Here is a 16,604-nt window from a genome sequence, read left to right as displayed (position 1 = left end):
CTGGAAATCACCCTCTTCTACCATTCTTTCCAAAAACAATATTAGGTCCTCTCATGAAGTTAAATGAACTTGAAGTTTTATGTGGGATCCTTGAGTCTGAGGTTTCATTCCGATGTATGTCATAACTGCCAAGACAGTCCCTATAATTTTCATCCATATCCTATGAATTTTTTTCTATTTACACAATAAGTAAGTTGTGCTTCAGCCTACATTACCCCATTTTGTACCAGTGCACCTTTATTTATTTATATTTATTTACTGTCAACTTTATTCCCATTTTTTTCCCAATAGAAGTATAGGTTTCCTGGGATCTGAGTCCAAGCAATTTGCTGTGGTGACTGAGGCATCTCAAACAACTTCGCTTCTCCATAGAACAGCAATCTTTTCTTGTTCTTTGTTCAGTCTTAGTGGTTCATGCAGTGACTGCCACATAGTAGGTGTTCAATAGGTATTCATTAAAACTGAAAGGCAGTAAAGATAACTACAGTCATACACAATCACTTAGTGACAACTGGGATTTGGAACGCTGATAAACGTTTTAAGTGTTTTATAAACTTAGAGTCATTTTAGATTACTTGTTAAATGGTTGTTGTTCAGAGATTTCATAAATTAGTGCTGTGCATACTGCTGAGAAATCACACAAATATGTTGAAATAGATTTTTCTGGAATAAATGTGAAATTAAAATATTTAATGGTGATGAAAAATATCCTACTTCCAAGACACAAAATAGATAGAGTGATGTGGATAGTACAGTTGAATGGAGCTCAAGTCATCTTTCTGCATTGCATATAAATACTTGAACTTACATGTAGCCTATACAGAGAGGGACATGTTCACCCATATATAATGTAGGTCATAAATAACCATGTATAAATTTTTGTCTAGGTGTCTGGTCTTTTCCTAGCCCTATATTTTTAAAGCTGGAAGTGTTGGATTGGTCCCTGATCATTGACTTATTTGTTGTTTTTACTTAGGTTGTTTTCTTGATTAAAATTCCATGTCTCCCCAGGTTTCTGTGAATCAACAGCACCCCAGAAATTGTTTCTCTTCTTGAGACTTCAGGGAAGTCTTGGAATGCAAACAACTCAAGAAGGAAGCCTGGTTAAAGGGCTTTTGTAGTCTCAGTAAGGCAGAGATTTATAACAAACACAGTGGATGGCTTCGAGTTCTTAAAGGCTGCAGCCTTCAAGTGAGTTCAAAGAGTATCATCTGGGTTTCATTTGCTTTGATAAAGAATTGAAAAGCTTTATTTTAACCATATTGTCATTAGGTTAAGGTCAGAGCTTAACAAGCTCTGAGGCTAGCTTTAATATCACCATATTGAAAAAGCCAATCAAACAAGCCAAATCTTCCCTTATGGCATTATTTTCAAGGTCAGTCAGAATAAAAACTTCCTAGATAATTTTATAATATTCAATGTACTGGTTAAGTTGTTCCTTTTCAAGTGGTGTGTGTGTGTGTGTGTGTGTGTGTGTGTGTGTGTGTGTGTGTGTGTATGGATGAGTGTGTAGCCTGAATTCTAATTGGTCTTAATGATAAAAACCTAGAGTCAAATATTGAGGTAAATGCTAAAAGATCAGAGAAGCAAAGCAGCCAGCCACTAGAGAGATTTCTTACCTCTACTGAATCCTCAGAACAATAGGGTCGAGCTCCTGTTTCCACCCTGCCTTATCACTTCCTCTCTCTACCCAGGCATATCACTTCCTGTTTCCTCCTCCCAAGTACTGGGATTAAAGGCATGTGCCTCCCAAGTATTGGGATCAAAGGCATTAGAGATTCCAAGTGCTGGGATTAATGATGTGTGCAACCACTGCTTTGCCTCTAGTGGCTAGCTCTACACTCTGATCTCCAGAGAAGCTTTATTTATTAGAGCACACAAAAAATCACATTTCCCCCTTTTTGTCTAAAATAAAAAAGAACATTATAACTAATATAAGAAAAACTATATATAATAAGTACAATAACTATATGCAATATATAGGCAATAAATACATCAACATTGTCTAGTTAATTAACAACTGAAAAATTCAGAGAAAATACTCTGTATCTATCCTATCTTGTTGAGTCCAAAAAGTTATACCTAATTCACTTTCTATTTGAAATATTCCAAAACTATCTTTTAATATCTTTCAACTTCATAAACTTTACATCTCGTTAGTGAATTTCTTTTCTGAATCTGGTAACAAGAAAAACTATAACAATAACTATAAAGTCTTCAACTCCATCAGAGACCCAAAAAGGAAATAATATTACTTGAGTAAACAGAAAGTGCAAACAAGCAACTTCTAAAAATGTAAGCAATGACAGAAACATCTGGCTGCCTGGACAGTCACTTATGGTTCCTCTCCAATGTTGGGACATCCATCTTTGTACTACAGGCTGAGCATATCTCACAGACTTTTTTGTGAAGCAGGATATTTGAAGAGATGTCCTACCTTGTCTTGACCAAGTTTTTTCTTTTGTATCCTGATGGTCCAGTTTGAATAGTAACTGTCAACAATTAAGACAAGGGCATTTTCTTGACCAATGGCTAACTTACGCCACAAAGAAAGTAAACTACGTATGGAGTTTCTTTGATGCCCATCATCTTCTCTGAAGCAGATTGGTGCTCCCAGGAGCAGACATGTCTCATTGTCATAAAAAAAAAAGAACCTATGTTATTAAAATGTCCTAAATGCCATATCATGTAGATCTCTGAAGTGTTTGAAGACTACCTATCTACCTAAAATATATTTGTTCGACCCTGAAAACATACCTAAGATTTCTACAAGTTTGATTATAATAGGTGATTAACTACTAACATGCATTTATTTATTATTCTAAATAGTTGGTAATAATAACTTTCAAGGACAAGCAATTTGCATTACATTGTTAAATGAGATGTATAAGTATAACACCTTGAACAAGATTAGAAATTTTATGTACAGTATGCTCTAAAATTAATCTCAACTTTGTATCAATATACAAAGGTCCATATCAATGTAAAATATTTAAAACTAGTAGTTGCTTTTTTGGTTTAAAAGTGATTCAATAACCTACCTTTTTTTTCTATTTCTATATCCCCCCCTATTTCTTTTCAGAGCAGATTTCATAATCTACCCTTAAATCTTATCATATCTATATCCCCCTTTTTCTTTTCAAAACAAGAACCCTGAATCTAAACTTCTTTTTTTCAGATTTTTTTTCCATTACCAATAGCAACTTTTAACCAACCACTCTAAATGATGACAAACATCCATAACCCATTGAAAGACCAAAAACCACCCACTCCACCTCTTGGGAATGTGGGTATTGTGTTCTTAAGTTCACTTCCTGATGTTTGGGGGCAATGGCATCTTTAGAGGATTCTGAAAAGAAAAAATTGGGTTAATTGTCAAGTCCTGGGAGAAATAGCTGTATCATTTGTTGTTCAGTTTCTCAGTAATAAGAAAATGGAGGGCTTGTCTCTAGTTCCTGCTAGAATAGTCTGTGAGGCTGGATCATCTCAGCAAGCACCTTGAGATTGTCCTGAGCAGTTTGTAGTCCAAAGCCGATCTTCAGGTGGTGTTTGTCAACTTAGTGGTGTTTCACAGTCCATGTGGAATTGTCGTGGGGCCCCATCATCCTTTTGGAGACTTCAAAGTTCACTGTTAGGCATATTCTTGGTTCACTGCAGAAAATTTAAACATTTTAAATGTCACATGCAGCAGATCTCAAAGAGGTTAAAGGATCAATATTTATTATGTACATCTAGAGTACAAAAATTTAATTCCTAGTTACTTGATAGAGACTCAAACCTGAAATCATGTACAGGAAGCTAGATGAAGCCATTTTCTAGAATTAGTTAGTACTCTATATGGCCATTAATATCATGACAAGTTTAAAATATATGTATGTATATATATATATATATATATATATATATATATATATATATATAAATCTTATAAATTTTGGGATATTTATACTTAAAAAAAGCTCCAAAGAGTTAAAATAAAACCAAAGGATTGTGAAATTAGTGGCAATAAAATAGTCCCTTAATTTTGGTTTTCCTCTGTTCCATATCAGGTGGCTCTTCTGACATGAGACAGAGATTTTGCATTTTCTTTTAACAGGCATTCTTGGGTTTAGAAAAGAAGAGAGCCATGTTCCAGGTCTAAAGCCAGCTTTAATTTTTAATTGGATTAAAACTACAAAAAGACCATTTGATTTTTGTGTCTATAGAGAACAGCAGAAACAAACATTTAGAGAGATTTATGAAATATTATTCAATGGAAAATGTGATATAATCAATAGGCTAATTTATTCTCTTTCTTGGGACATTTTTTTCTGGGTGACTTGTCCTTTTTCTTCAGATGTCTCATTTGTCCAGTGTTCTTCAGATCCCTTAGCCTTTATTCTCCTGAAAAGACAAAAGCACAACACTTCCCCAGCCCTAATTTTGGGGAGGTTCCCCTTTGGCAAGTTGTATCTGAGGAAATAAAAAGCGTTTGTTAGTCATATAAGTTAGTTTGGATTGAATGGTCATGCTGGTTGATGAATTATCATCTCTTCTAATTAAGAGGTGTCTCTTGTTCAAATCAAACCTTTACCCATTTTGATGGTATCCATAGCTTTTCTTCTCCTATAGAAACAAAAGCAAAACCTCTTCCCCAAAGTAACACATATCCTGGTTTCCATTCTGAGGTCAGCATACCCTTAAAGTATATAGGCTGATTTAGTTCTGTAGATTTTTTTTTATTACCCAATGTCTCTCTGCAGCTGTTGTTCCTTTCTCACTAGCACTGAGAAAATTCAAAGTTAATAGAGCATTATGTAATCTATTTCTGGGGGGTTTTGTTACTCCTTTCTGTTTATTTAGCATGTACTTAAGAGTTTCATTTGATCTTTCTATGACTGCTTGGCCTATAGGATTATGTGGTATACTTGTAATATGCTTTATATTATAAAAAGCAAAAAAACTGTTTCATTTTACCAGAGACATATGCTGGAACATTGTCAATTTTAATTTGTACAAGTATACCCATAATGGCCATAACTTCTAGCAAATTAATGATTACAGAATCAGCCTTTTCAGAACTCAAATCAATTGCCAATTGAAATACTAAATAGGCATCATTAGTGTGGTGTACATATATTAATTTTCCAAATTCTACAAAATGAAACACATCCATCTGCCAAATTTCATTACTTAGAGTACCCTTTGGGTTATTTCCTGTAGGTAGTGGAGTTTGGTTGTATAAAGAACAAGTAGAACATTTACTTATAATTTTCTTGGCTTGTTGACAAGTGATGGAAAAATTCTTTTTCAAACCCTTGCTATTCACATGGTGTCTTTTTTAAATTAAATTATGAGGCCTCTAGCACATTTCCTATCAGTATTTGATCAGTTTCTTTATTATCTTGTGCTAGAGGGCCTGGCAGACCTGTATGAGATTGTGTTGCATAGAAGGGATAATTCCTATTCCTGATTATTTCTTATAACTGAATAAATAGTGAAGTTAAATCTGACTCATCAGGGATAAATTTAGCCATTTCAAGGTGTAAAACAACTCTTTATGCATACTTAGGGTCAATAACTATGTTAAGAAGTTCTGTAAAATCCATTAATACCATCAGAATAGCATATAAATCTGACTTTTGGACCGAATCATAAGGGCTTTGAATCACTTTACTTAAATTTTCTGATTTTTAACCTGCCTTTTCTGATTCATTTGCATCAGTATAGAATTTAGGGGCTCCAGATATTGGTGTACCTCCTACAATAGAAGGAAGGATCCAGTTACTTCTTTTTATAAATTGAATTCTCTTGCTTTAGGGATATTTGTTGTTAACCTCTCCCAAAAAATTACTGCAAGCTCTTTGCTGAGGTTCACTTTATGCTCATAATTTGTCAATTTCAACATTAGTAAAAGGTTCTACAATTTCTTCTGGGTCTATTCCTGCTAATTGATGAAGTCTCAATTTTCCTTTTAGGGTCAACTCAGAGACTTTTTGCAAATATATTTTTAATGTTTTACTTTGTTTATTGGTAAAAAGATCCATTCTAAGATAATATCTTTCCTCTGAATTAATACTCCTGTAGGAGAATGTATAGAGGTAAAATAACCAGAATGCAATCAAGCTCTGTATCCAAATGATCCACATGTGCATCCTGTAATTTCTTTCCCACAAAAGCCAATTCTCTCTCAGCTTCAGTTGTTAATTCTCTTGGACTATTTACGTCCTTGTCATCATTTAAGGTTTTGAACAAATTAATCATTTCTTTATTTTCTACTCCAATAGTGGGCTATAGATGGGAAATGTCTCCTAGCAATCTTTGAAAGTCATTAAGAGTTTGCAATTGATCTCTACTAATTTGCACCTTTTGGTGTCTAATTTTTTGAAGACCTATTGTATATCCTAAATAATTAAATAGATTGAGGAAATTGCGTATGTGTCATTCCCAATGGTTGACTTACAAAATATTGGCACAGGGTGGGGCTATTTAACACTCCCTGTGGGAAAACACTCCATTGATATCTCTTAACAGGCTGAGAATTATTATAAGTAGGCACCATGAAGGCAAATTTTTCTGTCTTTTTTTTTGTAAAGGTATAGTGAAGAAACAGTCATTTAAATCAATAACTATAAGAGGCCATCCTTTAGGTAACAGAGAAAGCAAAGGAATTCCAGACTGTAGAGAGCCCATTGGCTGAATCAATTTATTAACAGCTCTTAGATCTGCTACCATTCTCCATTTTCCAGATTTCTTTTTAATAACAAATACAGGAGAATTCCAAGAGCTGGCTGATTCTTCAATATGCTGAGCATTTAGCTGCTTCTACACCAGCTATTCTAAGGCCTGTAGTTTCTCTGATGTTAAAGGCCATTCCTCACATCATATAGGTTTGTCTGTTAAACATTTTAAAGTTAGAGCTGTTGGTGCCTTTGAAAGATCGGCAGCTGTTGTGCCCTGTTCTTGTACAACCTGAATGTTAGGTGACTGTTCTTTATATTCTAATATTTTTCCCAGAAACATCTGTTACTTTATGGTTTGTTTCTGAGATTGGAGGAATGTTAATCTGAGTATTCCATTGCTGTAACAAGTCACGTCCCCATAAATTCAATGCTATGTCAGTCATATATGGCTTTAATTTTCCTCTTTGTCCTTCTGGCCTTATACATTTGATCCATATCATGCTCCGTTTTATCTGAGATAATGTTCCAATCCCTAAAAGCTGAACATTTACCTCCTGAAGAGGCCAGTTTAGACACCAAGATTCTGGTGCAATTATTGTTACATCTGCACCTGTGTCTACAAGACCTTCAATGACAATGTCATTTATTTCTATTTTTAATTTTGGTCTTTGTTTATTTATAGAAGTTTGCCAAAATATTTGCTTTATGGCTTCTCCTGAATTTTTTGTTCTGTCTTCTACAGCTGTTCTATCATCCAGAGCAGTATGGTTTTTTCTAATATGCATTGGATTCTTTAATTGCTCTGGGAAGGAGTTTCATTAATGATGACAGGAAATATCTGAACTGAATTTGACATGGTGGTCTGTGAGTGGCCTCCAAGGCATTTCCCAAAGGCAAAAGGTTACCCTGTCTGTCCCTTGTTGATCTACATTCATTAGTTCAATGTCTGCCTTTGCCATTACTTTTGTATACTCCAGAAGGGAGGGGGATTCTGTTGGGATTATTCTTAGAAAAAATCTTGCTTCTTGGAATGCCCTGTTTACAATTCCTTCTTAGATGACTTTTTTTTTTTTACTGCAATTGAAACACCTGACATTTTGATTTTTCTTCAAACCTCTGGAAATCACCTCTCCTATCCAAGAATCATCATGGTTATAAGATTCAATATTGACTGTACCTCAGATCCATTCCTCTAAGGGTGCTAATCTTGCCTTTAATGGCATAGTTACCCTTTTGCATTATGCATTAGCATTTTCAAAAGCCAGAGATTCAATTATTATTTGTCCAGCTTCTGAATTTGATATCATTCTATTTACTGTTGAAGTCAATTTTTGTAAGAAATCAGTGAAACTCCATAACTGTCTTGCCTATGAAGAGGGCCTAGTCCAGTCCCATGGAGGGTCCACAGCTATTGGTCCACAGTTCATGAGTTCCCACTAGTTTGGTTTGGTTGTCTCTGCATGTTTCCCCATCATGATCTTGATGCCCCTTGCTCATAGAATCCCTCTTCTCTCTCTTGGACCGGACTACTGGAGCTTGGCCTGGTGCTTGGCTCTGCATCTGCTTCTATCATTTACTAGATGAAAACTCTATGGTTTTCTGCTTAAGGGCACCCCCTGGCAGTGGGATCAGGATCCATTCCTAGGACATGAATGGGCTTTGTGGAACCCACTGCCTATGGTGGAACAACTTACTCAGCCTTGGTGCAGGGGGAGGGGCTTGTACCTGCCTCAACTGGGTGTATCAGGCTCTACTGACTCCCCATGGGAGGCCTTGCCTTTGGGGAGGTGGCAATGGGGGTTGGGATGGGGGAAAGGCTAGGGAGTGGGAGGAGGGAGAGGAGGGGATCTGTGGTTGGTATGTAAAATGAATAGAAAATTTCTTAATAAAAATGCTTAAGAAAAAAGAAATCAGTGAAGGTTTCTTTTGGGCCCTATATAACTTTAGTAAATAACTCGATTTTCTTTCCTACTTCTTCAATTCTGTCCCAAGCATTTAAGGCTGCTGCATGGCATAAAACCAGGGTGTAGTTATCATATAGGGATTGCCTTTCTACATTAGCATAATCTCCCTCTCCATGAAGTTGGTTTTTGAAGATTTCCATACCTCTAGCCCTTCTTCATTGTTCAATTGTCTTAGCCTCATCTTCCCACCACATCCTCCATTGTAATTGAGGACCACCTCCACAGCTGCTGTAACCAAGTCTCTCTAGTCTTGAGCGATAATTATATTACAAGTTGACCATGAGTTTAACATCTGCTTCACAAAAGATGAATGCATGCCATATGAGACTATCACTTCCTTGAATCTCCTCAAATTTAACATTTGAACAGGAGTTCATTCAGTAATTACACAGCTTTGAGGATATCTATCATTTGGCAGTTCCTGTAAGGTTACAGGATAAATTAAGGTTGGCTGTTTGAAAACCTTAGACTGTTCCTTTCTATCCTTACAATGCAATGCTGAGATTGGTTCTCCTTTAAATTCCCCTGTCTGGGTCTGAATATCTCTATGATCTGTTTTAGTAAGTTTTTCTAAAACTTGTGTCTTAGCACTCATATTAACCAAATATTTTAGTGATAAACAAAAATAACAAACAGTAATATTTATAATTGACATTATATAAATCCCATCTAAATTAATTACCCTTTCATTTAATTGTTCCATTTTCAAACCATCCAGTGTATTACCATACAGAGACTAACTGCCTCCATTTTAATAGTGTTTCCCATTTTTTAATGTGGGAAAAAAACTCTCTTTTAATTAATTTCCCCCTTTAAGAATTCCCAATTGTCTCACTAAATCTGCAGACAATGATGATTCAAATGCGAAGTTGAATGCTTCTGTGTAGAACAGTAGAAGTTAGGACAGGTTACAAGGCAGCTACCTAGTGTGGTAGCAGCCCACAGAGTGGTTTTAGGGAGAGCCCACAACCCACCAGGAGAGAAGAAGCCAAAGAGCCAGCCATCTGCACGTGGGTAATGTGCAAAAGCAGCCAACTCCTATGGTTTTTGGAGCCCAAAAGCCTATGGCATTTGCGGCAGATAGGCTTCCACAGAAACTTAGCCATTGGGGTAGTGACTCCCACCTCACGTAGTTTCAGCCTGTGCCATGGGTACAAAGTCACAGGCAAGCAGCTTTTTTCGTGAATTCATGCCCCACAAGTTGGACGCCAGAAGTATCACAAGTTCTAATTTATCTTAATAATAAAACCTGGGGTCAGATATTGGGGTAAATGCTGAAAGATTAGAGAAGCAAAGCAGCCAGCCACTAGAGAGACTCTTTACTTCTACTAAATCCTCAGACCAAAAGGGGAGCTCCTATCTCCACCTCACCTTATCACTTCCTCTCTCCACCCAGCCATGTCACTTCCTGTTTCCTCCTTCCAAGTGCTGGGATTAAAGGCGTGTGCCACCACTGCCTTGCCTCTAGTGGCTAGCTCTGCACTCTGATTTTCAGGCAAGCTTTATTTGTTGGAGCACATTTTACCATGGTTGTGTGTGTGTGTGTGTGTGTGTGTGTGTGTGTGTGTGTGTGTGTGCAGTGAATAGGTTTGTGTGTATATATACACACGTATGTATGCAGGTGCAAGTGCACATAAACAGGTGTGCATATTATGAAGGTCACAAGTCAATGCTGGGTGTCTTCCTCTAGAATGCTCCACTTTAGGTTTTATAATGGATTCTATTCACTGAACTTCTCGGTTGTTCATTTTGTTAGAGTGCCAGTATGGCATACTGCAGTGTTCCTGATGTCTGGGTCCTCCCAGTGTTGGGGTTCAAGGCAGGTGCAGAGAAAGTCCTGGTTTTTACTTGGTTGTTAAGAATTCAAATTGAGATCCTCAAGCTTAGGAATCAAACATGTTACCCATTGCACAACCTCCACAGCTGGACTGGAAAGTTTTATATCAACTTGACACAGGCTTGGGTCATTTGGGAAGAGGGAATCTCAATTGAGAAAATGTCCCAGGATATTGACTGATGGTCTAGCCTGTGGTACATTTTCTTGATTGATGACTGATGTGGGAGGGCCCAGCTCACTGTTGCTGGGGCCATCCTGGCAGACAGGTATGGTTGTATAAGAAAGCAGGATGAGCAAGCCCTAGGGAGCAAAGCACGAGGCAGCATTCCTCCATGGCCTCTGCATCCAGGTTGCTGCTGTGAGTTCAGCCCTGACTTTCCCGGGTGATGAACTGTGATATAGAACTGTGAGCAAAAGTAAACCTTTTCCCCTCTAATTTTCTTTTGGTCCTGGTATTTTTCACAGTAATAGAAACCCTGAGTAAGACACCCCAGCCCTCTGTGGCCCTTCTGCAGCCACAGTTTGGGTTGATGTCATGGCTCCTGATACTATCAAAGGCCATGCCAACACCAAGGGTCTGAGCTGCCACCTGGGGCCATGGTGACATCTGAGTCTGGGCTGCTGCCGGGGACCATGTTTGGGCCCATGGTCCCCCCAAAGACCATGCAGATACCTGGGGTCTGGATAGCCACTTGAGATCATTTTGGTGTCCAAGGAAGGGCCTTGCTGCTGCTGGGGCCATACTGATCTGGGTGGCCTGTGCTGCCACCAGGGCCATGGTGATGTTTAGGCCTGAGTGGCTGCCAAGGGCATGTCTGGGTCCATGTTTCTGCTGCAGCTGGAGTCTGTGATGATGTCCATGCCCCACATTACCTTGGAGGGTAATAAGAACCATTCTTGTTGAAATCCAAGGGCCGTACTGAGCCAGTCAGCCCCACACTGGCCCCGCGATAGCTGGTCCAGCCACTTGCTGGATACTGCAGCAGGAGAGCTGGTCCCATCCCCCCATGAAAGAGCTGCCCCCCCATACACACTTGGGAGAGATGGCCCCACCTTTCACCATGGGCCTGGGAGAGCTGGCTTTGCCCCTTGCCTGAAGGTGGCAGTCCCAGTGGCGAGGACCCGCTCAGCTGCCACTCAGACCAACATCCTGGCCTTGGTTGGCCTATCATAATATCTACCCATCTATGACCTCTATGACCTGCTAGAGTGCGTGTAAAGACTGGTCCTGCAGAACAATAACTGAAGGTTCCCCATGTCTTGGGGCATCAGCAGGATATTTGAGAGGAGTTTCAGTGAGGGTTCAGTGACGATGGTGTGCCAGAGGCCTTGAACCAGACCAATGTTTCATTAAAAAATAATGGACACCTCATCCCACTCCTCACCTTTTTCACCTCTTTAGATGGTGGCAAAGACAGGGGAGAGCTGGCAGGCTGATGAACCCTGCAGCAGCACAGGCCCAGAACCAGGCTTATGTGTTCACCCACTCCAACATCCACGCCATCTGTGATCTGCTGGAGCATGAGGGCTAGGGAGTGGGGGTGTCAGTCCTGTGGACCCAGGGATGCAAGATCACCACACACAGGGCAGCAACAGGATGTCGAGGAAGAGTCCCAGTGAGGGACCATCATCAATGGTTCAGCAGAGACAAGGGGCCGTGAACCAGACAAATGATTCTTTCTGATAAAATCTGCATCGAAATATATATGGATAAACAGGTTTACTTTGTAAGTCATTGTGTCACACTACAGCTTCCATGACGAGATTTCCCCCTTCTTTGTTTCTTCCCCCTCTTTTTCCCTTCTGTTTATTTTGGTGTGGTGAAGGAGATGGGTGGGATTTGGAGGCATGATGTTTAAGACACAAAGAATAAATAAAAAACAAACAAACAAACAAAAAACCCTAAAAAAAATGAACATTTTGTGGGTGGGACTGATTGGACAAAAAAGTATACTGCATGACTTACCGCAGCTTATGATGCTGTTAGGATGAATGAAGAGGTGCTGGAAAGATGGAGGAGTGATGATTTTTGAAATTAATTTTGGGGGGCATGCTGCAGGGTTGATAAGCAGATACGGAGGGACTGGGAGGTGAGTGGGATTGGGGTGCATGTTGTGAAATTGCCAAAGAATCAATAAAGAATTATGTTTAAAATATTTTTAAAAAAGATACACTCCAGTTCTGAGAGGTTTTTTTTTAATGACTTGTTACAGTTTAGTAAATAATTTAATTAACAATTGTCTGTTTTCTTGCAAAGACAGCAGTAAGACATTTAAAGCACAGACATCTGGGAAGAATCAGAAGAACAACATGGCAGAACCTGAGAACAGAGTTGGAACTCATGGAGTGAGATGTTTTTCCAAGATCAAGGTATGAATTGTTAGCTTGTATGCATGTATATGTGCACGAGAGTCTTTTAAGTAAGCTTTGATAGTCCTTGTAACATTGCTCAGATTACAAGAATTTTTCCAACACAAAAGCCATTTTACCAAAGTTGTTGTTAATTTCTTGCCTTAAAGAAGTTGATTTTATAATTAGGGATGTCTAACCAGGATAATTCACCCAGGAAACTTAGTAAGAATGCTTTAGAGTGGTTGTTCTCAAACTGTCTGTCACCATGCCTTTGCAATCAAATGACCCTTTCGCAGGGGTCACATATCAAAATACACTGCATATCAGATATCTACATTACAATTCATAACAGTAGGAAAATTACAGTTATGAAGTAGCAAATAAAATAATTTTATAGTTGGGGTCAACATGACAGGAGGAACTGTACTTAAATGTGCAGCAGTAGGAAGATCAAGAACCACTGATTTAGAGGGTCTTAAAGGAGGGTGAGTTCTAAAAATTTGTAGGTGTGTATTATACTATGCTGGAATTTAGTCTGAGGTCAGAAGTCAGAACCCCAATGCTCAGCCCTCTGGTGTTCCTGACAGAAGGTCAGGGGTCACAGCTAGGAAACAATTCCCCAACAGAAGTGTTCTATTGAATGATACGCAAAGAACACTTCATGACCTAGTCAGACAAATATTTTCTTCAAGCATTGGTATTATTACAATCATTGTTTAGTAATAAATAATGTCCATTCATTAGCTGTTTTGGTGGTTTTCAGTAGTTTAGAAATAACTGTCCTTCTCATGGTTCCAAAGGCTTCTTTGCATCACCAAATGTGAACTTGTATTAACCCAAGGAATCTGAGCACTGGCCTAGTCTCCACGGAGTCGCTCACAAGTTCCTCTCTAAGCCCAGTTAAGTGACATGGAACAAAAACAACAAAAAACCTAAACCAAAACTCATGAACTTTGGAAAAGTACTGGTAGGAATGAGGATGTTTATGGGGAAAAGATGTGGAGAAGAGAGGAAGAAAGTAATAATCAGATGATATCATATATGTATGAAATCACCAAACAGCAAATTTAATCAATAAAATTTATTGAAGAAAAAAGGGAAAATTCTCAAAAGTGAGGAGATGTCTTGATCAGTAAAGTGATTGGCCTTAGAAGCATGAAGACTGAGTTCAGTCCCCAAGCCTACATAGAAACTAGGCATAGTGACACTAACTACAATCCCAGTGTGTGGGACACAGAGTCAGCAGATATTTGGTGTTCATGGACAAGCAAGACTTTTCTGCTGGGTGAATTCCAGGCAGGTGAGAGTCTCCGTTATTTAAAAAAAAAATGTATGAAGCTTGAGGAATTACACCTGCAGCTGTCTTCTGTCTCCCCATGTGCATGTACACACATAAACTCATCCTACACTAACATGGCACACACATACACAAAGAAAAAGGATGAAAGAAAAAAGAGGAAAAAAGAGAACTCCCTTAAGAAATGAAAAGACAGCTCCAAAGGAGTTTGCTTCAGACTCTAGAGCGCTGAGGTGAACAGTCAGCAGGACTGGCTTTATAAATACAGATGTTATGTAGCAGTGGACCTGAACCAGCATGGACACTGGTGTCATTCACTTTCTGCCAAGAACCTAATGCTTTAGAGAAAGAGCAGTGTGCTCACTACCTGCTTAGCTTTCTTCTTCAAAAACACAAATCAAATAAAAGGTCTCCCCAAGCCTGATATTTTTAATTTGATAGACCTTGTTTTTAAATATAGGATCTGAGTTATAAAACCCATGTGAAAATTATCAAGTATCAATTACATCCTCTGAAAGATTTGTAGGGGGAAGAGAGAAATTCTCTGCAAATGGAATTTGGAGTTAGAAGACAAACTTCTAGAGCTGGAGTTACACTTTCTCACAATCATAGAGTACTTTTGAGCTATACTGAACTTGGTGTTCATGTTTCTCAATTCTTTTTTTTAACATTTATTTCTGCTCTTGTTTATCCAAATTAATTGGTACTGGTGAAAATAAATTTATAAGCACTAATAACTAATCTAACACAGTATGATCTGCCTATTATTTCAGATGAGATAGTATGGAAGTACTCTCTAGACTTTTGATAGTACACAGAAGCTGGATTGATGACATTTGCCATCAACCAGCTGCTGGAAGATAAGTTGAGGGAAACAGGAAGTTCATTTACTACATCACTCAAGAGTTCATTAGTAACAGGCAGGTAGTGGGGAGTCTTATAAGGACACAGCCACACTTCATCCTGCACCCAAGAGACCCCCAAAATGTTCTGACCTGGGTTTACATGCCATGAACACCACTTGGACTACTGAGATAAAGGGTTATAGGGCATATTGCCCCAGGAAGAAAAATAAAACAGGTCACATTGTCTCCAGTAGTAAGAATGTAGCTTGTTTTTCTCAAGAATGCAGACAAAGAGGACAAAGTATTGAACTGGCCAGGAACATCCAGAGACCTGTCATTCCTGCAGATAGAACAGAGTAGGCTTGCTGCAGACAAAATGCTGTGGTGTAATTCTGTGTTCTGTTCCTTCCCTTCCTTAAAGTGGGCAACACTTGTCCTGAGGATAACAGTATAGTGCTGAAGAGCCATCAATAGCTGTGTCTTGCATAGAATAACTCCATGTCTTTCTGTGTGAATAAGATACACTGATACATGAGCAAAGCCATACCCACCTACAGAACTCACCACTGCTAACCAGCTATTCTAACCCTGCTTTTCTGGAGTTAGGACACCATAACCAAGTAGAGATTACACTTCAAAGTTTTTTGCATGTTCAAGGACTGTTTATGTTGGATACAATCCTTCATCTCATGGTAGAGGCTGTTTTGTAAGGAGTCTTTTTCTGTCCCACTAGACCACTTCCAAATAGTGTCACAGAGACTTCTTATTAATTATGAAAGCTTGTCCTACAGCTTAGGCTTGTTCCTAACTAGTTTATATAACTTAAATTAAGCCATCTTTGTTAATCTATATTCTATCACGTGGTGTTACTTCTCTTCCATCTCACACCTCCTATTTGCTCTCTGAGTCTCCTGGCATCTCCCAGGCGCCTGGATTCTCCTCCTCTTCCCCCATACCTCCTGCCTAGCTATTGGCTATCCAAATTTTAATTACCCCAATCACAGCCATAAACTTTCACACAGTATACAGATATCCCACAACACTGTTTTGTCAACAGATAGCAGATATGTATTTGGGAAACCAAGCCCTTACTTTTTCTTAAATATTTTTCTTTCTAGATGTTTCTGTTGGCATTAACATGGGCATTTGTATCCAAATCACTATCAGGAACTTATATGAATTCCATGCTCACACAAATAGAGAGACAATTTGATATCCCAACATCTACAGTTGGATTTATCAATGGGAGCTTTGAGATTGGTGAGTGATTTTCACATTTACTTATTGTTATATATTGATATTCTCTCTTTATTTCCTGCAGTAGACTATTTGGTATGACTGAGTTACATCCTTCCTGATATGATTGAACAGCCTTGTTTGGGTGTGAAGAAAATACTTATTCAAATATTCCCATGATGGCACCCAATTTTTGCCACATACCCTGACATGGTTTCTTTTTTCTGACAAGTGGCAGAAGATTTAGAGAATTAATATTTAATTCTATCACTTGATAACTCAAAGAGACACTAAGCACTTTTTTGGGCATTTTACAAGGTTGCTGTGGGAGCTTGGAGGAACTGAAGAAGAGAGCGAGTGCTTCTCTTCCCCCACTGTGTCTGTGAGGTTGGCAGCTCTCCACTCCTAGTC

At 38.6% G+C, this 16,604-nt stretch overlaps 1 protein-coding gene across 4 annotated transcripts in view; it reads left to right on the top strand.

Annotated features, from left to right (window-relative positions):
• LOC131907493 (solute carrier organic anion transporter family member 1A5) overlaps positions 1-16,604 on the top strand; it is a 98,112-nt gene that overhangs the window by 39,031 nt on the left and 42,477 nt on the right. The window contains exons 1-3 of one of the 4 annotated variants that reach the window (XM_059258750.1): positions 1,044-1,191; positions 12,725-12,833; positions 16,076-16,217. In XM_059258750.1, the coding sequence (XP_059114733.1) occupies positions 12,774-12,833; positions 16,076-16,217 (202 nt within the window). In that variant the 5' untranslated portion in view covers positions 1,044-1,191; positions 12,725-12,773. Of the gene's footprint in view, positions 1-1,043; positions 1,192-12,720; positions 12,834-16,075; positions 16,218-16,604 lie in introns of those variants that run through there. The other 3 variants (XM_059258748.1, XM_059258751.1, XM_059258749.1) reach the window with 3 other exon arrangements.

Source organism: Peromyscus eremicus, chromosome 3, assembly GCF_949786415.1.
Source record: "Peromyscus eremicus chromosome 3, PerEre_H2_v1, whole genome shotgun sequence".
Lineage (NCBI taxonomy): Eukaryota > Metazoa > Chordata > Mammalia > Rodentia > Cricetidae > Peromyscus > Peromyscus eremicus.
Note: the sequence above shows the minus strand (reverse complement) of the source record. Positions and strands in the feature narration are given on the sequence as shown.